At 46.0% G+C, this 24,669-nt stretch overlaps 1 protein-coding gene across 7 annotated transcripts; it reads left to right on the top strand.

Annotated features, from left to right (window-relative positions):
- Window positions 1-24,510, top strand: tfeb (transcription factor EB). 7 transcript variants are annotated; one of them, XM_030373999.1, is made up of 13 exons: window positions 6,406-6,779; window positions 7,448-7,552; window positions 8,879-8,980; window positions 12,925-13,031; window positions 13,486-13,653; window positions 15,324-15,422; window positions 16,137-16,325; window positions 17,008-17,097; window positions 21,560-21,677; window positions 21,988-22,044; window positions 22,768-22,843; window positions 23,036-23,183; window positions 23,415-24,510. In XM_030373999.1, the coding sequence occupies exons 2-13, from the start codon at window positions 7,519-7,521 to the stop codon at window positions 24,003-24,005; spliced, it is 1,779 nt and encodes a 592-aa protein (XP_030229859.1). In that variant the 5' UTR covers window positions 6,406-6,779; window positions 7,448-7,518; the 3' UTR covers window positions 24,006-24,510. The 7 variants fall into 7 exon arrangements, with proteins under 7 accessions (XP_030229862.1, XP_030229864.1, XP_030229865.1 ...); XM_030374000.1 differs by having other exon boundaries at window positions 6,409-6,779; window positions 21,994-22,044; XM_030374002.1 differs by lacking the exons at window positions 6,406-6,779; window positions 7,448-7,552 and adding an exon at window positions 1-293 and having other exon boundaries at window positions 23,415-24,005.
- Window positions 24,511-24,669: the final 159 nt, after the last annotated feature.

The raw sequence follows: 24,669 nt of genomic DNA, 5'->3' as shown, positions 1-24,669 counted from the left end.
TGTCATTGGTGGCGTGAGCTGTCACTAGGCACACAGGTGACCGCGCAGAAGCTCCCCAAGTTGTCAAAACATCTCGTCGAACAAAACGAAAACAAATCGTCCATCCAAGTGCAGGCAATGTGGTTTACCGTAACACAGATACACGTTGAGGCGCGTAACTACACTTCGTGGCGTGTTTAGCTAGGCTCGTGCGTCGCAATCTCAGTTATAAACCATTGCGTAAAGGAGGTTTGGCGGACGCAAACTTTCCTGAACCTGACTCGTAACTTCGTGCTGTCTGACCTTCAGAGCGGGTAAGTGATATTTTGCACCTTAAATGTGGCAACTGGTTAAACTCAAGCCGCCCTGGGAATCTTCACACAACCCCTGACATTAATATTCGCCTGTCCCTCGTGGTTAATTTATGCCCTTTTCCATGAATTTAGACACCTAACGAACGGCGCTATTATCGGAATTAGCTGTAACTTGTTCTCCAGTAGCCTATGTGTATTTTTGAAAAGCGTATCGAAATCAACGCAATGTTTTCCGTCTATTTTTCCATAGAAGCATGAGAAAACTTTTAGAAAGTGTGCCACAGGTGACAGCCTTAAGGGACCGCGCGCTGTTCTTGTTTGAGAGAACCGTGCCTCTATCAACAGCCATCACGTATCCACCCTGGATATACCGCTGTGTACAAACCGGTATTGTGCAAAGAAACCTTGTCGTAAACCCGTCGGTAAAGCTTATAATAGATCCGCGCATCTTCGCAAACACGTCTTTGTTTACACAGCAAGACTTGTATGTACACGCATGTCATTACTCTGTGTGATGTTTTGGATTGCATTGAACAGCAATCGGCATTTATTTTAAAAGCCAGCAGAATGTCTAACAAGTGAATGCCACACTTCGAATGCTTATACCACTTCGTGTCACACGAACGCACTGCTTTGACCTGTGAACCCCGACGACTGGACATTCCTTCTATTCCTCAGTAAACACAACAGTAAAGGTCAAAGGGCAGACGTGCAGCAGGGTCAAAACGCTTTGATGTTTGGTTACTTATGCTGACACCACTTTGCTGATCTGGCTTAAGTCACCTTCCACTTCCTAATTTGACTTAGGCCAAAATGGCCAAATGGCCTGCTTTCTGCTTTTGTACTTCTCAGGTCATTTATAAGAAATGTGTTCCATACATTTCCATGGCCTCAAGTCTGTGCTGAGCTTGTTGATTCCATTCAAATGACAGCATGCTGACCATATTAATTGTGAGATTGGAATCCCCCCTTAGACACCATCACAACAATCAATTTCCCAAAATCCCTTATGAGTCATGAATATGTTTTGGTGAATCTTGCTTAAACCTTACGACTTGTAAAATAGTGAGGGGAAGCAGAAGACCTCTCTCTGACTCATGCCCTTTCGCATAGTCATGCGAAAGGACAAAAAGAAAAAGGAAACCATACTTTCAAGGTCTTCGCTGAATTATGAAAGAAAATTGGTTGAACTAATGTGTGAATCAACAGACAGTATGATCCTAGAGCGACCTAATTCAGTGAAGAGTTGTTGCTATATTTTGTTCTGTATTCACACAGCCGCCTGCCTCTTACCCCTTAGGTTTGAGATAGAAACATGTGTGTAGGCTGGGCCGAATAGCAGAACTGACGGATAGAAAAGTTGTTTTACGGAATGAGGAAAAACATCTTTCGTATCTTGGCTGTCGATTGCAGTTACTGATACACACATTCGGGTCCACTGTCGCAAATTCCTTTCTCGGTTGTCACCACACAATTCACATGCAACACACTGTACCTCCATCACACATTGAGCAGGCTGAATTCTGGGTTCGGACTTCACACCACCATACTTACTGTGGTTTTAGTGTGCATGATATTAATTGGGATGTTTTCATCCAACCAAATAAAGAGTTGTACTTTAAATGTATGGTGTGATGACTGCCAACATAATGGGTTGTGGAACGGACAACAAGGTTGATTATGCTTTACATTTTATGGAAAGCTGGCGTCTCTCCTTAATACTCATCTCAACTGTTGTTGTACATTGCTAATGCAATGAATGTTATGTTGTTGATAATTCTACCCTAATAATATTTGCATAAGTTGTATTTCTAGTTTTTTGCCTTCCATCATGAAGGGAAGGCATACATGTTAGAGTATATTCACATAATTAGTGTAATATTTAGATAACCTCTTGACGTATTGATAATTCAGCATCAGTACTTCAGTAATGTACACAATAGGACCAACACTTCTTAAACAAAGACCCAACACCTTGTCTCACATCGGTATGAAATTGGCTTGGAGGACACATTTCAACAGACAAACTACAGGAGAACCAAACAAGCTGAGATTACGATCAAGACCCATCCAGTCAAATCCCCTGCCTTAACGGTGCGTTGATAGATCATCTAGAGTGGGGAAACCCCCAGTGCTATTTATGAAAGTTTTGTAACAAGTTAAACCAGTCAAAGTAAAAAAACTGCAATTGAATGTCAAATGGGTCATTTATAAGTCTGTATGTTATTCTCAGAATCTCTGGCTCTCTCTGTGTTGGTTTTGGTGTTGCCAGCCGTGGGGCAGGTGCGCAGTGCAGTGTGCGAGGTGCACACATGTTGAGGGGGTTGGTAAACATGTCGTGAGGTTCCTGTCAGTAGGGTCAGGGGTCGCCAGCTAGTATGTGGAGCACGCAAAAGGCAAACTGTATCGCTCTTTTGCTCTCCCAGCTTCTTCTTCTCTTATTTCTCTCTCTCTCTCTCTCTCTCTCTCTCTCTCTCTCTCTCTCTCTCTCTCTCTCTCTCTCTCTCTCTCTCTCTCTCTCTCTCTCTCTCTCTCTCTCTCTCTCTCTCTCTCTCTCTCTCTCTCTCTCTCTCTCTCTCTCTCTCTCTCTCTCTCAAAACCCAGCACAGCTGCACTCATGCTCAGATGGTTGTCATGGGAACAAAGAGTCAGGTTTCAGAACTTTTATGAAGGTCAATTGTTTTTTGGTCTGAATACATAGTTGTTTTTTTTCGATTTTGGCATATTGTTTCAAAACCTTCCATATGTGTTTACAATTTCTTTATGTTTCAAAATTGTGTGTGCGTGTGAGCCACATCTATGCACACATAGACAGCAAACAGGCCAGTGGGTGTGGATGTACTCTCATGTCAAATATCAGCAGGTGTAAATAAACACAGCTACATCCATTCGCCTCATGGGCCGATAATCTGTGACATCCTCCTGATTGGTCCAGAGGAAATGTGTCGTTAACACCTTGTATATTTACGTTTCCAGTAAACCATACGTTTGACCTCCTTACGGTCTCTGAAGGCTCGCTTGAAGAATCACCAATACATAGAGAGATCTTCAGTGTGTCATGTGATCGGTGCAAAAGGACACATGATCATCCGCTGGAGGATGGAGGAGGGCGGGGCCTTTTGGTACCATGTGCTGAATGTGTGACTCTACTTCCTCATGCAAGCCCCCGCTGCAGGTTCTCACTTCCTCTTTTGGCTAGCAGGTTGGTGACATGTTGGTCGGAATCAGTCCTCAGCTGCGTGCCAAAGTGGGGATGCACTGTATGTTCCCTAGGGCTTAACAATCAATCAAAATATATATTTGATTTGTGAAAATATGTTTTTTTCGTTGCAGTCCCCAACAATGACAATATCATGTTATTATAAGTTTTTCAGTCAAAATTAAAATTGTGATTAAAAATTGATATACATGTATATCAAATTGATCGCAATAAGTAGTAATTAACCACTATCGTTCTGCTGTTATTTGGACGTATGTAAACTCGCACATTACATTTGCTCGTTTTTGTTGGAATGCCTTCCACCGCAACGTTTTGCACTCCCAGTCACCCCTGAAGGTAGAGATTTGCACTGTCATGCGTCACTTCTCAAGGTTGTGTCCTGCTTCCAACTGGGTTTTGGGGAGTGCATTGTGGTCTGTGTCTTGAATGTGTCTGTGTGTTATCTCCCAAAATGCCAACCATTCCAAATGCCTGCACACACACAGTTTCAGAAGAACATGCTGTGCGGTTGGTTATAGTCGCACATGTTTGCTGTCACTAGTTTTCTCTTCTTTCCTTCTTTTTCTCCTTTCACCTCTCTCTCTTTCTTTGTCACCAAACCATCTACCCATGCCTCTTTTTGTCTGTCCGCCTGGCTGGTTGGCAGGTGTTTACTTTGCTGCGTAACATAATCGTATGAGACAGATTCATGATTGAAGTATTCAGGTTAGTGCAATCGACGCGGAGAGTTGTAAGTACTATATTTAACCAACCTCCGTTTTAGGGGTGGGTGTTTTATGAATTTATCCCCGCCCCCCCACCCAAGGCCTTAGACATAACTATATATGCGCATATCGACAGTGGTCTTTGTTCCATTGATGAGTGAGCGGGCCCCCGGGTGGCTGGCCTCTTGGTCTGACTCTGTGTAGACTCGCGCTATTCCAGCAACACACGCCAGCCAACTATCTGTGTTGTTTGTTTCCAACCATATCCGCAACCATAGTAACCAAGGGCGGGTTGAGAGATGGGCGACCTAACATGGTATATGCTGGGACCTAGCTAAGGGCATGTGGGTACGTGTGTGTGTGTGTGTGTGTGTGTGTGTGTGTGTGTGTGTGCGTGTGCGTGGACGTGTTTGTAATGTGTATGTGTGTGGACTATTGTCAAAAGAGTACAAGGCTGTCTTGGTCAGTAACCTCGCCTCCTACACACAGCGGCCTCCTGATTGGACGAATGGAGTAGGAACGCAACTATAGCAGCCAATGAACAAAGGGTGTGGATGAGCCTTTCCCCTGGACCAAAATAACCCGGTAAATACACTGCGGGCACTATGAGAACTGGGTGCCGGACCCACTGATGGGACCTCTGTATACAAACAAGGGATGCTTGTAGGTCGGGGGGCGGGGGTGGGGGGTGCGTGCTCGTTCGTTGTTTTAAGCACAACCGAACAGAGTGACACTTTGAAACCAATTACCCTGGGATACTGTCGGAGTGGCAGTGATGAGGGATAGGGTTTGGGGTTTTTCTGAAATGGTAAACCAGCATTAAAATATGTAAAGATTTAAACCTACAATCCTCTTTGAGCATCCTCTATCCCTCTATCGTTGAACAGCCCGATATGCCTACATGTCACTGCAAAACCCGCAATCGCTCAATCAACCAGGCTGGCTGATTGATTTGTCAAAGTGCCGATGCTGATGCGTGCCGTCGATAATCAAGTTAAACTAGTGTCGCCTCTCACGGACGTCCTGTTATATTATTTGGAAATGTTAAAAGAATGGCTAACATAAAGGGTTTGACTTCCGGTCAAACGTACTTAACTAACGCAGACTTGTGTAAAAGTGAAAACGTTTTTTTAAATGTTTTGTATTGCTTTATTATAGCTGTACTTGGGTGACTGCATCACCCAATCACGTGGTTCCTCAAAATCTTGACTTTTCCAAAGCATCATGGGGTAAGCCCACGTGTCTGAGCATGTTTGTGGAGTTTTTTGCGGGGGAAGATAATTGTGTTTAAATAAAATCCATAATCCATTTTCTTGAATAATAAAACACATCCAAGAAGAAAATGAATAGTATATATTGTAGATATGGTCTTCGTGGACAGTAACAAACTGGCTGTATGCATGGATGTATTTATGTTGCCCAATTATCTTTGGACGTGATTGTTACATGATATAAGATGCATCATATCATAAAATGTTGTCGAGGTATGCTAGAAATGCATTTGCTATATTTAGTAGGTGAGTTAGGGACAATGTACTTGCCACCAGATGGAGCTCATATCTTGGCTTGATCGAAGATGACATATACACCTGAACGGTAATTTAATTGCACCTTGGAGTTGCATCTGTGTGTGTCTCTCTTTTTGTAACTTTAATGTATTTATGTATTTATTTGACGATCCTGCACAACATATCAAATCCCTTTTTGATTGGTCATGAAAATGCCCTTGATCATAAGTGAGGATTCCACTGAGAATGATAATCTGTGAGTCGATGCTTATTTATTTTGGTTGAATATTTAACCCGATATTATACTAAAAGCAGGTCAACATACTAAGAAAATACTTTACAAAAAAGGGTAATTTTTAAGGATATCCCGTTAGTTTGATGAGGCAATTTTGTAAATGTCTCGTTGTAAATGGAGTTTTTTTATGATGTAGTGAAGTGAAAGTGAAAATCGACCTAGGTCCTCAAGAAATACAGTCAAAATAAATAACTACTTATTTACTGTAACAAAGTGTTTATACTTTGTTACTGTACACGACTGCTACAGAATGATCAAACGTATTACTTTAGCTTGTAGAAAATCCTTTATAAACACACTGTATCTGTGCTGTCTGCAATCATAACGTGTGTGAGTGGGAGGGTGGCTGGGGTGTGGGTGTGTCTTTACCGGATACTGTGCTCCCCTTGTTCTTCCCCACAAACTCCGGCATTCCTGCTAACTAAGGGGAAGAGAAGTGAGGAGGTGGACATAAAACTGCATTGGTGCTTAAAAAGGCGCGTGTGTGTTTTGGGGTGACTAACACACTCACTCACTCAATCTACTGCAACGCCCTACGAAAGGGGGGGAGTGGCATCACTTACCACTGATCTGCCACTGGCACACTACAGAGCTAGAATAAGCCGGTATACAGCTCTTGCACTCGGCTTGGCCGTTTGTGTATGTCTCTCTCGCTCTCTCTCTCCCGCTCTGCCTTCTTCTGATACCACATGGATCATCGGATAGTTATGGGAAATTATATTCTGTCTTTGAGATAACCACATGGTCGCTGGGCCCCAGGTAAATACTTATTTCGCTCCCATGTTTGTTTGTTTTTATCAATAATATGAGTACTTTCAAACTTTTTTTTGGAGTCTGATCTCCAGATACATTGCTGTATTATGTACTGCTGTAATTACTTGTTTTACTTTCGTGCGAATCCAACCTATTTGCTTGCATGAATGTTTATGTCATGGGGACGCTTGGTTAGGGCGAGGGCACATTTAGTACAGTTGATGTAAACAATGTATATTGCCATAGCGCTGTACCTGGGAGTGGGTGTTTGTATGGACATGTGGTTTAGGTCTATGGAGGTCGATGCTTAAATAGGTGTTGTCCAATGACAAAAACACTGCTTGTCAAGGTATCTTTGACTATTTGTGGGTATGAGATTTTATTTATTATTTATTATCAAAGCTAAAAATATAGCCTATTGAAATGTGAATAAGACCCATAGAAGAATTTGGATGCTACTTTTGAGGGTGTATTAATAGTTTGCAAAGGCCTATTGCATACACTCTCTTTAAGAAGTGGTATGAGGCATGCTCCCTCTGACCTAGAATATTGTGATTGTCCTGTTTATTATGATCTAGATGTATTCATTTGGTTCAATCATTTTATCTTGCACGGAACAATAAATTTGGAAATTTGAGTTTGATAAATCCCACTCAATATCTTTTCACCATTAGAATGCAGTTCTTGGACTATCAAAGTTAAAAGGCTTTAACAATAAGGGGTTGACTTTGGAAGATGTGAACCCATGCGACACTGGAGTCATTTCGGTTACGTTCGTGGTAAGTCATCTTGGTTTTCTTTCCTTGTTTTCTGCTGGGAGGAAGTTGCTTCACTTCAGTCTTCACTGGGAGTTTGGAAAGCTTAGCTAACCGGAGGAGGAAGGAAGTTCCAGCTAGTTAAATTTGCTGATGAGGTTTTTTTTTTTTCTTTTTATCCCTGATTAGCTTTCCATGTCATTGGGTCTTCAAGGGCAATAATGTCAAACTATTCGCACCAGTTCACTGGAATGACTACAGCCGTGTCTGTGTTTATGTGTGTGTGTGTGTGTGTGTGTGTGTGTGTGTGTGTGTGTGTGTGTGTGTGTGTGTGTGGGGCTCTCTGTTACATAGACATGTTTGGGTGCACTATATTTAGTCGTCTCTTTATTCTGCATGGATGCAGCAGTGGCTGACACATACAGCTACAAACAGAATTTCTGGGCTTTCCTGTATTTACAGACAATGGTGATTCATTTGGACTAACTGAAGCCATTCATCTCTTCTGTTATTGATGACAAACTGCTTCTTCTGCTTTCCAGAGGCAGAAGAAACATTTCTTGCGACATGATAACGACAACACAACAACACATATTCTTTGTCTCTTGAATACAACAACAAGACTAGAGGTCTTACTTTCAGACACGTGTGTCTCGCGAACGCATCCCTAAACGTGTATTAGAATACTACAAGATGTATATGTCCTCATATTTAGCTTATTATACGGCTACTTGCTAAAGAAATTAATCATTTGATTATCGAAAAATTCTTGTATTGATATAAAAAGGATTTTATAGCTCCCACCTGGGAAGTCAGTTAAATTTGACATTTTCTGATGGTGGCCATAGCAACTAACTATTCGGATCAATAACTGCATAACTGCAGTTATTTCTAAATAGCAGACCACTGAATCGTGAATTCATCAAAGCCGTGTTATTTTGTTCTTAAGTCCTGGGTGTCTAAGCCATGCTCAACTTGAACTCCTCAGTAGCCAGGCCATTAGCGGGGATCAGGAAACGCCAAGCAGCTCAGCGCCATGCGACTGCAGAGTGACAACACACCAGATAATCAGGAAGGAAGTCTGACCTGTGCGTGACGAATGGAAAGGGACAAATTATAGTCTTGTAAAGAACAGAATTAGAATTGTGTGTTGCAGCAACACTTAATACTACCACTCGCATCCATCCTGACAAAAGGCCACACAAACTGACCTACACATAAAAAGGGAGCAGCATCTGTGTCCCATAGCATCCACCACAACAACATCCTATATGTGGTCAACTGAAATTCATCCTCTCTTGGTCTGTTTTTCTTAATGCCTTTCCTGCTTTCCTCCTCTCCCCACTGCAGACTTCTCTCCAGCCTCTTTGGGGTTTTGTGATGTAGTCAGCACCCCAGGCAGCTTCTCACCCTTTTTTTTTTTTTTGCCAACACTACTTTCTTATCAAACAGGTAATGTTCTGCGTGTGTTATTGTTCCTCCCGCCTGCCTACCTGCCTGTTTGTCTGTCCGCCATTGGTCTGTCTGTTTGCCTGTCTGCCTGCTGTTTGTCTGTTGGCCTGCCGTTGGGGGGGGGGGGGGGGGGGGGTAAAGATCTAATAGCTGCCGTGCCATAAGTGACATGCAATCCTGCCTTCCTTTGGGTGAGGGTTTCACATTCCCCAATGGAGAGAGAGATATATATATATATATATATATATATACACCCCCATCTACTGGTAGTGGATGAAGTGTACCTTGTACACACACACACACACACACACACACACACACACACTCATTATGTAACATGCTTTTGGTCCCTAGAAAAATCCCCATCTAAATTGTTAAACACAGAAAGATGGCGGTGCGTGTGTGTATATCGATGCGTTAGGCATTTGGAATGCCGTTAGTCAGGGATACATGCTCACATATCCTTTTAGAAAAGTGGATGCAGCCAAACACATGCACACACATTCTTAACAGATGCCCCAACGGAACTTGTTTATGTGAAAAGGGGAACAGAAACAAGGGGTTTTCTTTTATCACTCAACATGGAAACGTCCCCTGCCCTTTATCTTTGTGTGTTTTGTATATTTGCATGTTTTTTTTTTGTTTTTTTCTATTTGTGTGCGTGTGTGTGTTTTTAATTTTTTTGTGTGATAATTAGCAAGGTAGGCACCTAAACCTAAGCCCTATAATACACACTTATAGTACGTTTGGAAGGGTTTGCCCTTCGCATTATCATATCAACTAGCCATTACGTTCTGTTTAATAAGTTCTGTCAATTATTCTCCACCATTTCCTGTGTCTTTAGGAATTCTTGACAAAGTTTGAATGTGCTTCAGTGTGTGTGTGTGTGTGTGTGTGTGTGTGTGTTAGTCTCATATTCAGTCGCTCTCAGTTGGCTCCTTGTTTCTGCAGAGACACCTCTATAAATACACACTAACAAATTACCACCATGTCTGTAATCCCAAAGTTTTTATTAGCATTCAGTGTGTGTGTGTGTGTGTGTGTGTGTGTGTGTGTGTGTGTGTGTGTGTGTGTATTTTGGGAAGCAGTGTTGTATAGAGATTACACTAAAGTAAGCTTCCACATGGTGCCTTTTGGACTGGACTTGGTTCGCATTTTGTTGTGCAAAATTAAGACTGCAGGCACTATGTGTATGCGTGTTCACCCGATGGCGTGTGTGCGAATAACCATATCAGATCCAGAGGCGACCTCTGACCCGGTCTTCCTCCGCTCTACGCCCGCCCCCTGCCCAGCAGACTTGTGAAGTGGAGCGGCGGTGACATCACAGTGCCGGGGCGCACAATGGCTGTAGTATGATGCCACTGCGTCACAGATGCCTTGCTCAGCCCCTGGTGGATGCCGGGCAGATGGGAGGCTGATGTGGGGGAGCACTCTGCCTGGTAGCAGTGCATCACCATATGACATCAGGAAATGATACCCTGTGTCTGTGTCTGTGTCAACACGCGCACGATCAGAGAGGGGGGAAATGGAGAGGAACTAGGGACAGGAAGGAGGATAATGACAATGTTTCATTGTCATCTTATTCATGTTATATCAAGATATTTCTGGAGGTTATTTGTTCAGCGTGATGAGCATGATTTTAGCGCGTCTATACCTTGAGCAGTTAAGTTGACATTTAATGTTTTTCATCTAACTCGTCCAAATTGAACACGCGCCGGCAGGTTCATGCTGAGAGTTATATAGTGGTACTGTTTGGTTAACAGTTACATGACGGGCACCAAATTAGTGGATGAGTTTAATAAGGTTTTTTTTGTTTAGGTTCTTTTATTTTAAATTCAGGGGACGGAGACTCTTGCCACACTCCGAGTGCATGGCATTCTTATCCTGATGATTGACTTTGGAGATGTATCACGCCAATCCTATACACTCTGTAAATAGTTGTGCAGGTCTCTGTGTTTATGTAGTTAGCAGAAGGTGGCTAAGTAGCATTAGCAGTGAGTGAGGCAGTAAGTGAGTGAGTTAAAACTGCAGTGGGCCGTTGTGTCGGCGCGGTTTTTTTTCTTTTGTTTGTATATGGCGAGCGGCATTTGTTTACAAGGACATTTCGGATCTTCTTTGCAGCGGAGACTGCACTTCCCGGAGTCAGTGGCCTCATGTGTTGATTTGTTTACGTGTGTGTGTGTTTGTGTTTGTCTGCGCGAGTATGCACGCGTGTGGGCCAGTGTGCGTGCCCCCTCGGGTATTGAAAAGTACACTTTGGACAACAGGCGACTTGAGACCCTCTCAATAGGAGCTGGCCTTCTTATTGTACCTCGTACACAAAGAGCCTTTATCTCCCTCTTTCCCTCTCTCACTCTCTGTCTCTGCCCATATATGGGCTCGGGCTCCCAGATCTGAAAGAGTCGAGCTCTGGTTGGTCACTTGAAAGCCTGAGATGACTCTAGCTGTCTCTGGAGCGAATTAGAAGTGGCGTCAGCCATAGATGCGGACAATAGAATACATTTCAGGCGGTGACTCATAATGTTTAAAAACCTCACTGATCAGGGAGTCCGAGGGATGCAAAGTCATCAGTGATGATATTCACATGCGACGCACAGAAACCGGAACAGCCACCCTAGTGTGTGTGTGTGTGTGTGTGTGTGTGTGTGTGTGTGTGTGTGTGTGTGTGTGTGTGTGTGTGTGTGTGTGTGTGTGTGTGTGTGTGTGTGTGTGTGTGTGTGTGTGTGTGTGTGTTGTGCACGAGACATGCGGACCCAGAATGCAGAAGGTGCCAGAAGTGTACAGGAGGCTAAACCCCTGTGGGATTGCTCACATGATCGCACCACAACAAGACACACCACCACCACATGACTGCCACATGACCTATCATCTCCAGTTGCCATGGTTACATTTCATCATCACCTTTGGAGCGGAGCAGTGGTTGTGTAGCTTGCGCCCGGGAGCATCACAGGCCTTTGGGCCTCACCTCTGCCCTTCAGCATCTCTCTGGATATGCATGCGGTTCCACAGCCCAGAGGCTTAGATCACACTGTTCAAACAACGCCCGCTTTACAAGGCACGCCGGGCTGTTTGTTTGTTGTTTGTTGCTGCTGAGGCCGTGTGTAAATGAACTGCACGGCCCGGAGTGACTTGTGGTGTGAGAAACCGCTGCCTTATCCGAAGCCCAGACGCATCACAGAGAACAGATGGAAAGAGGGCCGTTGGCAGGCGATGGTGGGCCTGGGCACACCCATTTATGATGCTCATTACCCGTGAAATGTCATATTTAAACATGTGGATTCAATGGCAGGATCTCCACATGACACTCCACATTCCGCCCGGCGGAAAAGTCAACTTCACATGCTGTTCGCTAGTGTGCGTGTGTGTGTTGCCACACTCTGATTGGACTCCGTGGCTCATAATATTTAGTACTTACTACAGATTCGCTCTGTGCCCATGTAGCCTCCTTTTATGCACATGCTTGCATATTTTGCCACTGTTGCATTTGTATTCATAATAGAGATATTGGCTATCCACTGTAAGTTAATAAGGATTGGTATGGGCTGATTCAAACCCCACCGTGATTCTCGGTTCTGGCGGTAGAACCGAGAATCACGGTGGTAGAGAGATAGTTCTAGAGTTTGTCAGTTTTCATCATCATTCTTTTCTATAAAAAGATTATCCAAGCAAGAAGAAATATTTCGTAAGGTACCTACACTGCAAATTACTGTTCAGGAGTAGCTGGGCAAACACAGTAAACGATGACTGAGCACATTTTTTAAATGGCTCTGTTCTAGCTTCTTGCGAATACAAACATGGCCTATCTTTCAGACCAGTGTGAATCATACACATTTTGATACGCTCATGTCTAACTTATCCATCATTTGGTCCCTCACTATTCTCTCTCCCTCTCTCTCTCTGTCTCTTTCACTTTCTCGTTCTATTCTCTCTCTCCTCTCTCCCAGGTGTCTCTCTCTCTCTCGGGCTGGACTGCGGAGCATTGACGTCGGCTCGCCCGCCCATCCCCCCCCGCCCCCCAGCCATGGCCTCGCGCATCGGCCTGCGCATGCAGGTACTGACGCCGCCCGCAGCGTCCACGGGTTTGGAGTGAGAAATTCACTGGCAACCGTGACGCGCACGGTCCCGAGTGTGTAATGCGCAGAATGTCAACAAATGACGTGTTCCAAACATTATCTTTAGCTACGAGAATCGAGTTATCTCAACATTTTGTTGCGTTCCATGAAGTGTATTTAACAAAAAATGGGCTCCAGCCACTTCTACAGCTGAACACATTGGTTTCACGATTGTCAAAACCCGGCTCTATGGTAAAATGCATTTGTTAAATACACTGGCTCAACCTAACCTTAGTAAAACACGGTCACTTTGTCTGCTGCTCCCTCTAGTGGTTGACTCTCACTCTCCCTGGCAATCAAAGTTTATATCACATGTTCTGGGCACCGAAATAAACCTGTGTGTGTGTGTGTGTGTGTGTGTGTGTGTGTGTGTGTGCGTGTGCGTGCGTGCAGCTGATGCGAGACCAGCTGCAGCAGGAGGAGCAGCGGGAGCGGCAGCAGCAGCAGCAAGCGGCCCTGCAGTACATGCAGCAGCGCATGGCTGGCGCCCCGCCGCCCACCATGGCTGTCAACGCCCCGCAACACTTCCAGAGCATGCAGGTGCCCGTGGCGGTCCTCAAGGTGAGTCCCCATCTGTGTGCTTGTGTTGTTTGAATCACGGGCAGTCCGTGGGGGGGTGCTGCTGAATAAAAAAACAAAAATGAAAGAAAAGCTACAGCTCTGTTAATGAATTTAAAAAAAATCCACATTTCGCCAGCTCACGCCCTCATGCACTCACAAAGATAATCAAAACACTAGTGGGGTTTTAGTTATAGATTTTAGGGCTTGGACGGAGACTAGCGTGTCGGGCTGTTGGAGGAGGGAGAGAGGAGGGGATAGTTGAAGAGAGAAGTAGTAAGTAAGTAGAGAGGGAGTGTGGTGTGTGTGTGTGGGGGGGGGGGGGCAGGGGGGGGGGGGAGTCATGGTTGTAATCCGCTCACGTGCTACGTTGAGTGGAGACAGCACCCAGCCCGTTCAGCCCCTCCTCCCCGGCCGGCCCGGGTGCTCAGGGGAGGGCGGGTGGGACGCCGTGGTCGTGTTTGGACTCCCAGGCTCTTTAGCGTGTGTCTCGGCGGCCGCTACCGCAGACAGGAGGACACGCTTGGAGACAGGGGGGTGGACAGCACACGGGACGAGACGCCGGGCGTGGCAGGATGCGCTGGAGCAGCAAGCAGGTAGGGTGGCGGGTGGCGGGGGCGGGGGAGCTGGGGGTGGAGGTTGGGCCCGGTCTGACTTGTCTGGAGAGAGGACAGACCCGGGCTGAGGGGAGATAACGCCTTGTCAGTCAGGGGACAGATAGTGCGCTCCAAGTGACATTTAGCCAGATTCCAGTGATGCCACTGCGTGTGTGTGTGTCCTTATCTTGGGTGCGGGTTGTTGTTTTTTCTGCTTCTTTTACTGTAAGGGTTGTACTGAGACACAATCAAACTCATTCACAGCATCCGTTCATGCATATGACCTACGTCTACGGAAGTAAATAGTTGTCCATTTGTGGTGTAATTCAAGTCAAACTGTGTAACTACGTGTGCATGGAAGATTGTTCATGTTTGGATGTGTAGACCGGCTCTGTTTCCGTTCCTGTCAGTTTTTCCTGTGAGGATTTTAACGCAAATCGTATTTATCGGTTCACTTTTTGACTCTCCCACTGTCCGCATGTCGCCTGGCAGGAAGAAATAAATATCACTGTTGATTTCTTTTCTCCTCTGCCAGATCATGAGACATAGGCAAATCAGTATTAAAATGTCAAAACACATGACACGCACATACACACGCGCACACAAACACACACACACACACACATGTGCTTGCACTTGTTAACTCGTGTGCACCCAGTGGGCGCCAACTGAGCAATTGTTTGAGTGAAATGTTTCTGGTTGATTTGCCATAATCCTGGTCTGTGTGGTGAAACCGACTGTGGCTCGGGGGGGTTGGTATGTATGGTGGTAGTAAGGAGCAGACTGGACCTTTGATGTGAAAGAATTAGGCCAGCAGCCCAAGGCTATACTCATACTGCTGCTATAGAGGAGTTAGCCTGGGCCTTCCAGCTCTGGTCAGCTGGTCCTATGGGAGGGAACCACAGGTATGAGCCCAAGGTTAAGAGGTTCACCAGTGATGAATGGCCTGAAAGCCATTTACAACCAGTGAAGTAGTGGTAAACTGGAGCTTAGCGGGGAACAAATAATTAGATTAGTTTGTGTCCGTGTAGTTACATACATATATTTGGTGGGTCATCTTCTTGTGTGTGCGTGCAGGTCCAGACCCACCTTGAGAACCCGACAGACTACCACCTCCGCCAGTCCCAGAGGCAGCAGGTGAAGGAGTATCTGTCTACCACCTTCGCCACCAAACAGGTACATCAGCCAAAGTAGCAGTTCTTCCGGTCTGGCTAACCTGTCTGTATTTATATGGAAGTACGCTTCTGTCAACTCAGTTTGTCTGGCCTGTTCTTTATTGGGTTGATTTTTGACCTTGTAAACAGTTTGAGTATTCTCTTTACTACCAGCTGTGCAATTTCCTCCAATCGTTTTTTCAAAACGCTGAGCCATTAGTTATAAAACATTTAATTGTTATACTTATCTTTGATAATTATTCCCCAGCGACTTGTTACATAAAATTGTTAAGGTGAAGGCGAAATGTACCCATTTTCATATTCCTGGCTAATATATACCAAATATATTCTGGCATCCAAGTCTTCCAAAGGGAAGATTTCATAGCTTAACTTTCTTAAATCTTGAATTGTGCTTTCTAAGCTCTGGAGCAGAGCCCAGACCTTCTTCTTTCCCATCGGCTGTCTAGTCTGTCTGGGTTTGCCCGTGTTTTCCTTGATCGTTTTGTCACCCGCTTTTGACAGCCAAACAATTTCCCTGTCCGGCTCACAAGTTTACGGACAGGGAAAAGGAGGGCTTGAATCAATTCAAACCAGGAAAGTAGGCTAGGCGATGCAAAAAGCTATTCATGATCGGTGCAGTCAGAGATGACCAACCACTCTTACTATGCGTGTACTGCGTACCTGCACAACATTCACACCTGATCTCTCTCTCTCTCTCCTGCCTGCCCCCCCAAAGACGGTCCATGCGGTGGCAGGGGTTGTGCAGCCCTCCCCACCCCCCTCCTTGGTGCCCCCGGGCGGGTCGTCCTCGGCGCCTCCACCCCTGCACTCCCCACGCATGCGCACCGAGCAGCTCATGTCCGGGTGCAGCGCCCCAAACAGCCCCATGGCCATGCTCAACATCGGCTCCAGCCACGAAAACGAGGCACGCATGTGAAACGTGCACACACGCACACGCAGATGCATACATTGAGTATACTCGCACACCCAGAGAATACTTTCAAACACAGAGTACACTTTCAAACACAGAGTATATTCACACACCCAATCCAACGGCTTAGGTCCCTAACACACATTTAAATATATCTATATGTGTGTTTGTGTGTAAACAACTAGTTGGTGAAATGCATTTTTTGTTGTTGCAGCAATATGTGCACATAAGCTGTGCCCTTGCCAAACCTCAGATTAATGTATGAACTGACTCAGATTATCATTGCCATTTAAATGCCCCATCATTGCCTTACAGCTGTAATTACAACTTAACAAGGGAACTGGACGAGTTGACCCTTGGAAATAGACAGACTTTGACCCTGCTGCGGCTCACTGCATGATGCCTCCCACTATCTCTCTGCAAGATAATATCATAGCACTGAATCATAAGGATTTGCTATAATATGCATGTTGTCTCTCACATCAAAACAACATGTTTTTTTGTTGTTTCACACACAAAAACATTTAGTCCTGGTTAAGTTCAGTGTTTGGAGTCCATCACATGATGCAGACACTATGCTTAGCAAGAGCTGGACACAGCAGAGGCTGATAAGCATGAGCGCCACATCTGTGACTATTTCCTCTGTCTTATGAATTCCTATATATTCTTTTCAAAGATGGATGAGGTCATCGATGACATCATCAGCATGCAGTCCAGCTACGATGACATTCAGGCGTATATTGACCCAATCCAGATGCCTAACACAGTAAGTCCATATTTCCTCATGATCTGTCTCATAGACGGAACGCGTCCTTTGTGTTCCCAGCGGCTACGGGAAGAGTTTCCGAATTTGCAGTTGTACGAGAAGTGACATGATAATGGGAACACGCTGCTGAAGTTTGAGTTATCAGGCTTAAGCAGAGTAATGGTCAGCCACATCACATCTGATGTTATACCGCCGGTCATGTTCATTTCCAGCTTGGATCCCAGCTATCTCAAGCAACATGATTTGTTGGAACAAATTTGAAGCGAAAGAAAGTGAAACGCTCAGTTCCCCCGGATTTGAGCTCGTCTGCCACCAGACTTTAGATGTTGATCTAAAGTCTGATTTGTGAGACTAGGGCTTGGTTGACCTCGGACTGTCGCGTGTCTGTGATCTGAATTCCCATCTCTGTGTGTTTTTACACGTGTGTAATTGCATACGCACGTGTAAGTCCACACACACTCACGGACACGCACACTCGCACACATTACACACAGAACGCACACATGTAGAACGCACACACACTCTTCGGATGAACACACAAATAGTACTGTGTAATTTATTTAGGCATGTAGGAGCTGAGACATTCCAACACTAAAGCAGGCGAATCCTATGCGGTGAGCAGGTCAGCGAGATCGAAGGCCATACAGTGATGGGCCTTTGAGTCGAGGAGCACAGAAAATTAACAATTAAGCCGCTGTTAGTTAGAGTTAACCTTGTTTACGACATTTTCACAGAGGGACTGAGGGGGTTGAGGAAGGGAGGGAGGGACGGGGCTGGGCAGTGAAGGCAGGAGGAGGGCAGTGTGGGGAGGGGGGGGGGGGAGCTGAAGGATGAAAAAAAGCAGGCTGAAAGTCCAGATAGGGGGAAAGTTCACTCTTGTTTGGCGGAGAGCAGAGGTTAGAAGAGGGACGGTGCTGGCGTTGTCGATGTCAGTCCCTCAGGAGAGGGGCAACACAAAGGGAGAGCACAGAGTGGCCCGGTACAGGAAGGACTGAGAGATGAAGGAGATGAGTAAGACCTATGCCGTTGTGGAGGTCTTTGACAGACAACAGATTCAGCTGGTAAGATAGTCCTGTGTGTGTGTGTGTGTGTGTGTGTGTGTGTGTGTGTGTGTGTGTGTGTGTGTGTGTGTGTGTGTGTGTGTGTGTGTGTGTGTGTGTGTGTGTGTGTGTGTGTGTCACAGCCACAACACATGGGTGTGAATGTGTGTCACACACATGTGTGTTTTTTTTTTTTTCTTCTTCTGTTCTGCAAATATGCGCGTAGTTTTTGGTTGTGCGGTGAGAGGTGTACTCAGTGTGTTGGTGTGGAATGAGGGCCATGCTGACGGCCGGTGCAGAGCCGGGCCAGCAGCTCAGCTCTAACTCCCAACATCAGGTCTCTGATTATTGCATTAGCCTCCGCCCTCAGGCAGCTAGGAGCTGCTGGAGATAGAGCTGGGTTCCTGGGCTGCTGGCTGGCTGCTCCAGCTTTACTGTAGATCTCCCACCAGCAACCTGGAAGGTAGGTTATGGGGGCTGGGTTGCGTTTGTTTGAATTTGTCTAATTATAATATTTGTTATGCTGTGGTTCTGTCCACGCGTGAAGGCGAATGTTGTGTTGGCAGTACCACAGAGGGGGCCGTGCTGTTTGGATCAGGGCCTGGGACACTGGGCCTGGTCTCTGCCGTGCTGCTGTATCATTGTGATCGATTGAGATGTGGTGGCTTGCTAGGACTTTTATCTGTAGTTTCACTCACCGAATCATTTGATTGATTTAGTTTCTTTTTTTTTTTGTGTGTGTTGCTCTCTCTCTCCTTCGCTCTATTCATGTGTTTGTTATGGTCTGTTAAAAGGATTGCTCAGATTAGGCTATTGATTGCGTGGACCAGATTGAGTTTGTCTATTCCTTCTTCCAAGATGGAATAGCTGCCTTAATTTTTGCATCGACATGAACAAAGCAAGGTAGCATGTCTGTGCCCTGTATAGCGGGTGAGGCTGTACCAGAGACCAGAGCTCCATTTATTCCCAACGAGCTGTTCGGCTCCAGCGAAGGACATTTACATACTTAATGCTGCAGAGATTAAAGGGGGAAAACTCCATGGAATCTGTGGAATCTGCCAGTTTAGTGAGAGCTGCGGGAACACGGCTGAGTGAATACCAGTCACAACCCGATTCCCTCTCGCTACTACCGCCTACTTATGTGTGTAAAACTTGTGTATGTGCAATTGTGCCTGGGCAGTCCTGGTTGGGGCGGCGAGTTGCTTTGACTTGGCGGCGGCCATGTTGTGCTCGGAGAGGTGTAATCGACAGGGTGGGACGGCACAACCCAGGCTGGGGGTGCGGAACAAGAAGAGGGGCACAGGACATGGGTCGGGCTGTGGTGATGGGAAGAGAGGTGCTGGACATCAGGTTAGGAGTTAACAAGGAGGGTAAGGGTGAACAGGAAAGACAAGGGGGGAGGGCAAAGAGGGACGGGCAATCCTGGGGTGAAGAGAAGAAGACATTGTGGTCGTGCAGTTGGGGGGGATGGCAGATATAATCAGATCTGGGGGTTGGGATGACCTTTGATAGAATTTAAAGGAGATTCCGCACAATGTCAATAATGTAATTTCCTTCTAATCAGTGACATATTTTATTAATCTCATTTTATTTCTTTAGATGTAGATGTTAACGAAAGCTTAGCATACAGTAGCTTATCTGTCTAGCCCTGTGTGTCTATGTCATTGGAGCTTGTTTGATCTTGCTACTAGCACAGAAGCGATCGTAATGCGGTTAATCTCTTTCCTGTTCTCTATCAGTATAGCCCCAGTAGTAAAAAGTCATATTTGCCACCAGTGTGTTAACCAATCCAAACTATGCTGGTAAGGATGCATACGCCTCAAATGTCTCTCCGTAGGAAATGCTATACTTTCGAATAAAGTTAGTTCAAAATGAGGACTCCTTTTTGATGGGTGTCAAAATACTAATTCATCGCAATTGTTATGCGATTCCTCTGTGAAAGCCCGTTCTAGAGCAGTTGAAGTGTCTTTGGAGAATCGGGCCATAAAGAGAGAGCGAGGTGGGCCAGCGATAAGATCAATGGGGTGATAGTCAATCATTGCTGTGTGTTTGGCAGGCGTTTTTCAGGTGTGATGTTACTGCATTATCTCCCGCTATCAGCACTTTTACAGGGCTGCACTATACGGCAACAATCATTTTATAAGGCTGCTTGACCGGGGTGAGGCAGGCTACCAAGCAATAAAGGGGTCCTCTTAAGAAAGGGGAAACATCCATCTTTTAAAAGAGATGGCTTGGTTTTAACGCAGGAGTTTGAGTCCATTGCGTTTAATGAACTGGAACTGTTCCATGGTTCTGGCAATCAATGGGACACTGGTTCCCGAGGGGACATTCACTCTGCTGGGGTCGGAGAGGAATAAAACTGACAATGTAATGCAGCGTTTAGTTACACATTTCAATTGGGGGTTTGGTGTCGACTCTAAATGTGTCAAAGTGTGTATATTGAGTGTAAATATTGGTTTCATCAGGCTTGTCTTATGCTGCTAGCTTTGTGGCAATGGGCCTCTCAGGAGAGTTAGAGGTCTTGATTTGAGATATGTCTAATCATCTATAATTAGGTGAGTACTGCATGCAGCGCTCAACTATTCATAAGTTCATACGTTTTATTATTTCTTTCTTTCCTCTTTATTTTTCTCTACAAACTTTGGGACCCATCTCCTTCCTCAATATTCCACCTAGAGACTCAACTCAAATTTTAAAATGTTCAGAATATCTTGGAATCGCACACTTTTTTTCTGATTTTTTAAAGCTCCCATTAAGACGTAACTAAATCAATTTTCAACCGTTTATCTGCTTTCAAACCATTTAACAAACCTAGACACTTGTATCTTCAATAATATCTAAACAGAATTTCGATATCATTTAAACTTTCTTCAGAATCACAATTTGAGTTTCATACCAGCTTCGTTTTCATTGAAGACGTCTGCCCATTCTGACACTCTTACTCCTTAAGACATTCGTAAGTAAATCAATAATTTTTGAACCGTTTACCTTCGTCAAACCATTTAACAAATCTACACACGACATTTGGATATTATTCAAACTTTATTCAGAATCACAGTTTTAGTTTCATACCAGCTTCGTTTTTAGTTGATCTCATTAAGTTACGTTGACGCTGGAGCGTGAGGACGTTCAGCAGTGTTGCCAGATTGGGCATTTTTTCCCTCTGGATTGGGCTCCTTTTGGAGGACGTTCAGGCAGTGTTGCCAGATTGGGCAACACTGCCAGCACTCAACGCATTTTCTGCAGGAAATGCATTTTCTAGTTAATCATCATGTCTAAACATGAATCATAAAGTGTGTGTGTGTGTGTGTGTGTGTGTGTGTGTGTGTGTGTGTGTGTGTGTGTGTGTGTGTGTGTGTGTGTGTGTGTGTGTGTGTGTGTGTGTGTGTGTGTGTGTGTGTGTGTGTGTGTGTGTCTCACAGCTACCACTGTCCACCAGTCACTTGGATGTGTACTCAGGTCCTGGGATGACCGGGCCAGCAATTGCAATGACCAGTAACTCCTGCCCAGCCAACCTAGCTGTCAAAAGAGAGCTAACCGGTAACGTATGCCTACTACTACTAGAAGAACTACTCATAGTACTATAACTCAAATTGTACTTCAGAAATGTCAGGGCTAGGGTTACAAAATGATAAATTACCTTGTGAGTTGCTTTGGATATAGGCATCTGATTAATGAATAAAACATGTTAGCGAGAAGGATTGTACAGAAGTCTTCCCATGGACGGATAACAATGAAAGAAAAGGAAAGTTTTCCTGGCTAAGAGGTGCAGGACAACAGCGGTTGTGCATGTGTTTGTGTGCGTGAGTAGTTTGGGCGTTGTTTGTTGATGTTTTTTGTTCTTGTCAAGACACAGAAGCACGTGTGATGGCCAAGGAGAGACAGAAAAAAGACAACCACAACCTAAGTGAGTGAACGCTCTCCACTCTTTCCCACTGGTTACCTCCTGTTTCCCTCCATCCACAATCTTAATCCTGACTCTGCGTGTCCGCATTTCTAGCTGAATTACTCCATCGTTCACACATACGGCCCATTGTGTACATTTGTCCCTTCACACTCTCCCATACAGTTAGGCATGCACGTAAGCAATCGGGCACACTTTACACACGCATACCGCAAATCCACACACACACAGTCACCCACCAACCCTTACAAAGGGATGTGCATTGTACAAAGGGCTACATAAAGAGGGCAGTCTTCCCTTTACCCGCAATTTTTTATAAGGTCTTTAGTCGATTTAGCTGACACAGTGTACCTCAGTGGATGGTTAACCTGCTAATTTCTGCCGTTCTTGCACTGAGGCTTAATTGCCTCTGACCTGCCTGTGTGCGCGTGTGCATGTGTGCGCGTGTGCATGTGTGCGTGTGTGTACAATGTCTGTCAGTCTTTACGTGAAATGCATGCACTTTTAACCCCTTTATATTCTTTTATGGAGTAGACTTTGTTTTCAATGCAACAGTATTTAAACACCGGCTTCTCCTTTCAAAAATGTCCTTGCTTGCCGCAGTGTCAAAGATTAAAGCGTTGTTTGACCTTTCCTCCCTCTACCCGCTAAATCTCTCGTCCCTCTCTTTCTCTCATACCCCCCCCCCCCCCCTTTCTCTATCCCTCTCTCTATTCTTACCAAAAGTCGAGAGACGGAGGAGATTCAACATTAATGATCGCATCAAGGAGCTGGGCACCATGATCCCTAAAACCAATGACCTGTAAGCCTGCCTGGGTTACTTTTTCTTTCATAACGATCAGTTTCTCTATACTATATCCACAATGATGCTAATGTTTAGGGGTGTGTGTGTGTGTGTGTGTGTGTGTGTGTGTGTGTGTGTGTGTGTGTGTGTGTGTGTGTGTGTGTGTGTGTGTGTGTGTGTGTGTGTGTGTGTGTGTGTGTGTGTGTGAAGGGATGTTCGCTGGAACAAGGGCACAATCCTCAGGGCGTCGGTGGACTACATTAAGCGCATGCAGAAGGATGTGCAGAGGACACGGGAGGTGGAGAACAGCTTCAAACGGATGGAGGTGGCCAACAAGCAACTGTGGCTCCGCATCCAGGTGAGCTGGACACTTACACACACTTACACGCACACACACTTACACACACACACACACACACACACACACACACACACACACACACACACACACACACACACACACACACACACACACACACACACACACACACACACACACACACACACACACACACGTGTGTATGTACACCGGCACGTTACAGTTGACTCATCTGTCTCATCTCACTCACTCCCCCCCCCCCCCCCCCAGGAATTGGAGATGCAGGCGCGTGTTCACGGCCTGCCCAACAACTCCCCCTCTCCGCTGAACCCCACCGACCTCATGGGCTCCTATGTGAAGCAGGAGACCAACCCTGAGGAGAAGCTTGCCCACGGCCAAGGCCAGCACCAGATTCAACACCAGCACCAACACCACCAGCACCAGCACCAGCAGCAGCAGCAGCAGCAGCAGCAGCACCTCCACGCCCAGGCCCACCTCCACAACCAGGGCCAGGGCCAGAACAGGCAGCTGCCGCCGCTCCCCCCCCACCTGCAGCACCAGTCCCAGCAGCACCAGCCGCCCATCCAGTTCTCGGCGGTGGGCAGCTCCCAACCCTTTGACTTTGCCCAATCGCTGGACTTGTGTGACGGGATACCGGGCTTCAACGACGGCATGGCGGCGCTGGGGGACCTGGGCGGCCTGGGCTCCCAGGGGAGGAGGTCCGACCTGAGCTTCCTGATGATGGACGAGCCACTGTCCCCGCTCGGCGGAGACCCCCTGCTGTCCGCCATGTCCCCCGAAGCCTCGGTGGACTCCAGCCGCCGGTCCAGCTTCAGCATAGAGGATGGGGACATACTGTAGAGGGTTCACTCACACACAGACACATACACACACACACATACACACACGCACACACACCACACAGGTTGCAGGACATACTGACATACTGATATACTGATCATAGTCACACATGGGGGCACGCACCCGACCCCACCCACACACGCACACAAACACACATGAACTCGGGCTGACCTTAGCGTTGTCTGCCATTGCTCAGCAGCTCTGAGTGCGGAGATGTTATTACTAGTGTTAACACCAGGGGGGGCTGATATGCATTACATACGACCTTGTTCCCGTAATGGAGCCCATAGATCACAGCAGTATAGTTTCTCATTAGGGGCCGCTCGGCAGTCACAAGGACATTCAGAGCGCTCAGAATAACACACAGTTGTTATTTTCTGCCCATTACCTCCGAGGCCATACACGTGAAGGTAAAAGTGAGCGGAGTGTCAGTGGTTGGGGTGGCTTTAGAGAGAGAGGACGTTAAGGTCTGAACTGATCAAGTTGATCTGTAAATGTCCATTTTTAAAACAAAATTCATCTTAGGTGGTTTAGTAAGGGTAAGGGGGGGGGGGGCTAGACACCTGAATAGAGGAAGATTAAGGGTTTAGGGGGGGGGGGGGGGGGGGGGGGGGGGGGGGGGGGGGGGGGGGGGGGGGGGGGGGGGGGGGGGGGGGGGGGGGTG

The sequence above is a fragment of the Gadus morhua genome, chromosome 13 (assembly GCF_902167405.1).
Source record: "Gadus morhua chromosome 13, gadMor3.0, whole genome shotgun sequence".
Lineage (NCBI taxonomy): Eukaryota > Metazoa > Chordata > Actinopteri > Gadiformes > Gadidae > Gadus > Gadus morhua.
The sequence above is the reverse complement of the archived record's forward strand: the minus strand, read 5'-3'. Positions and strand labels throughout refer to the sequence as shown.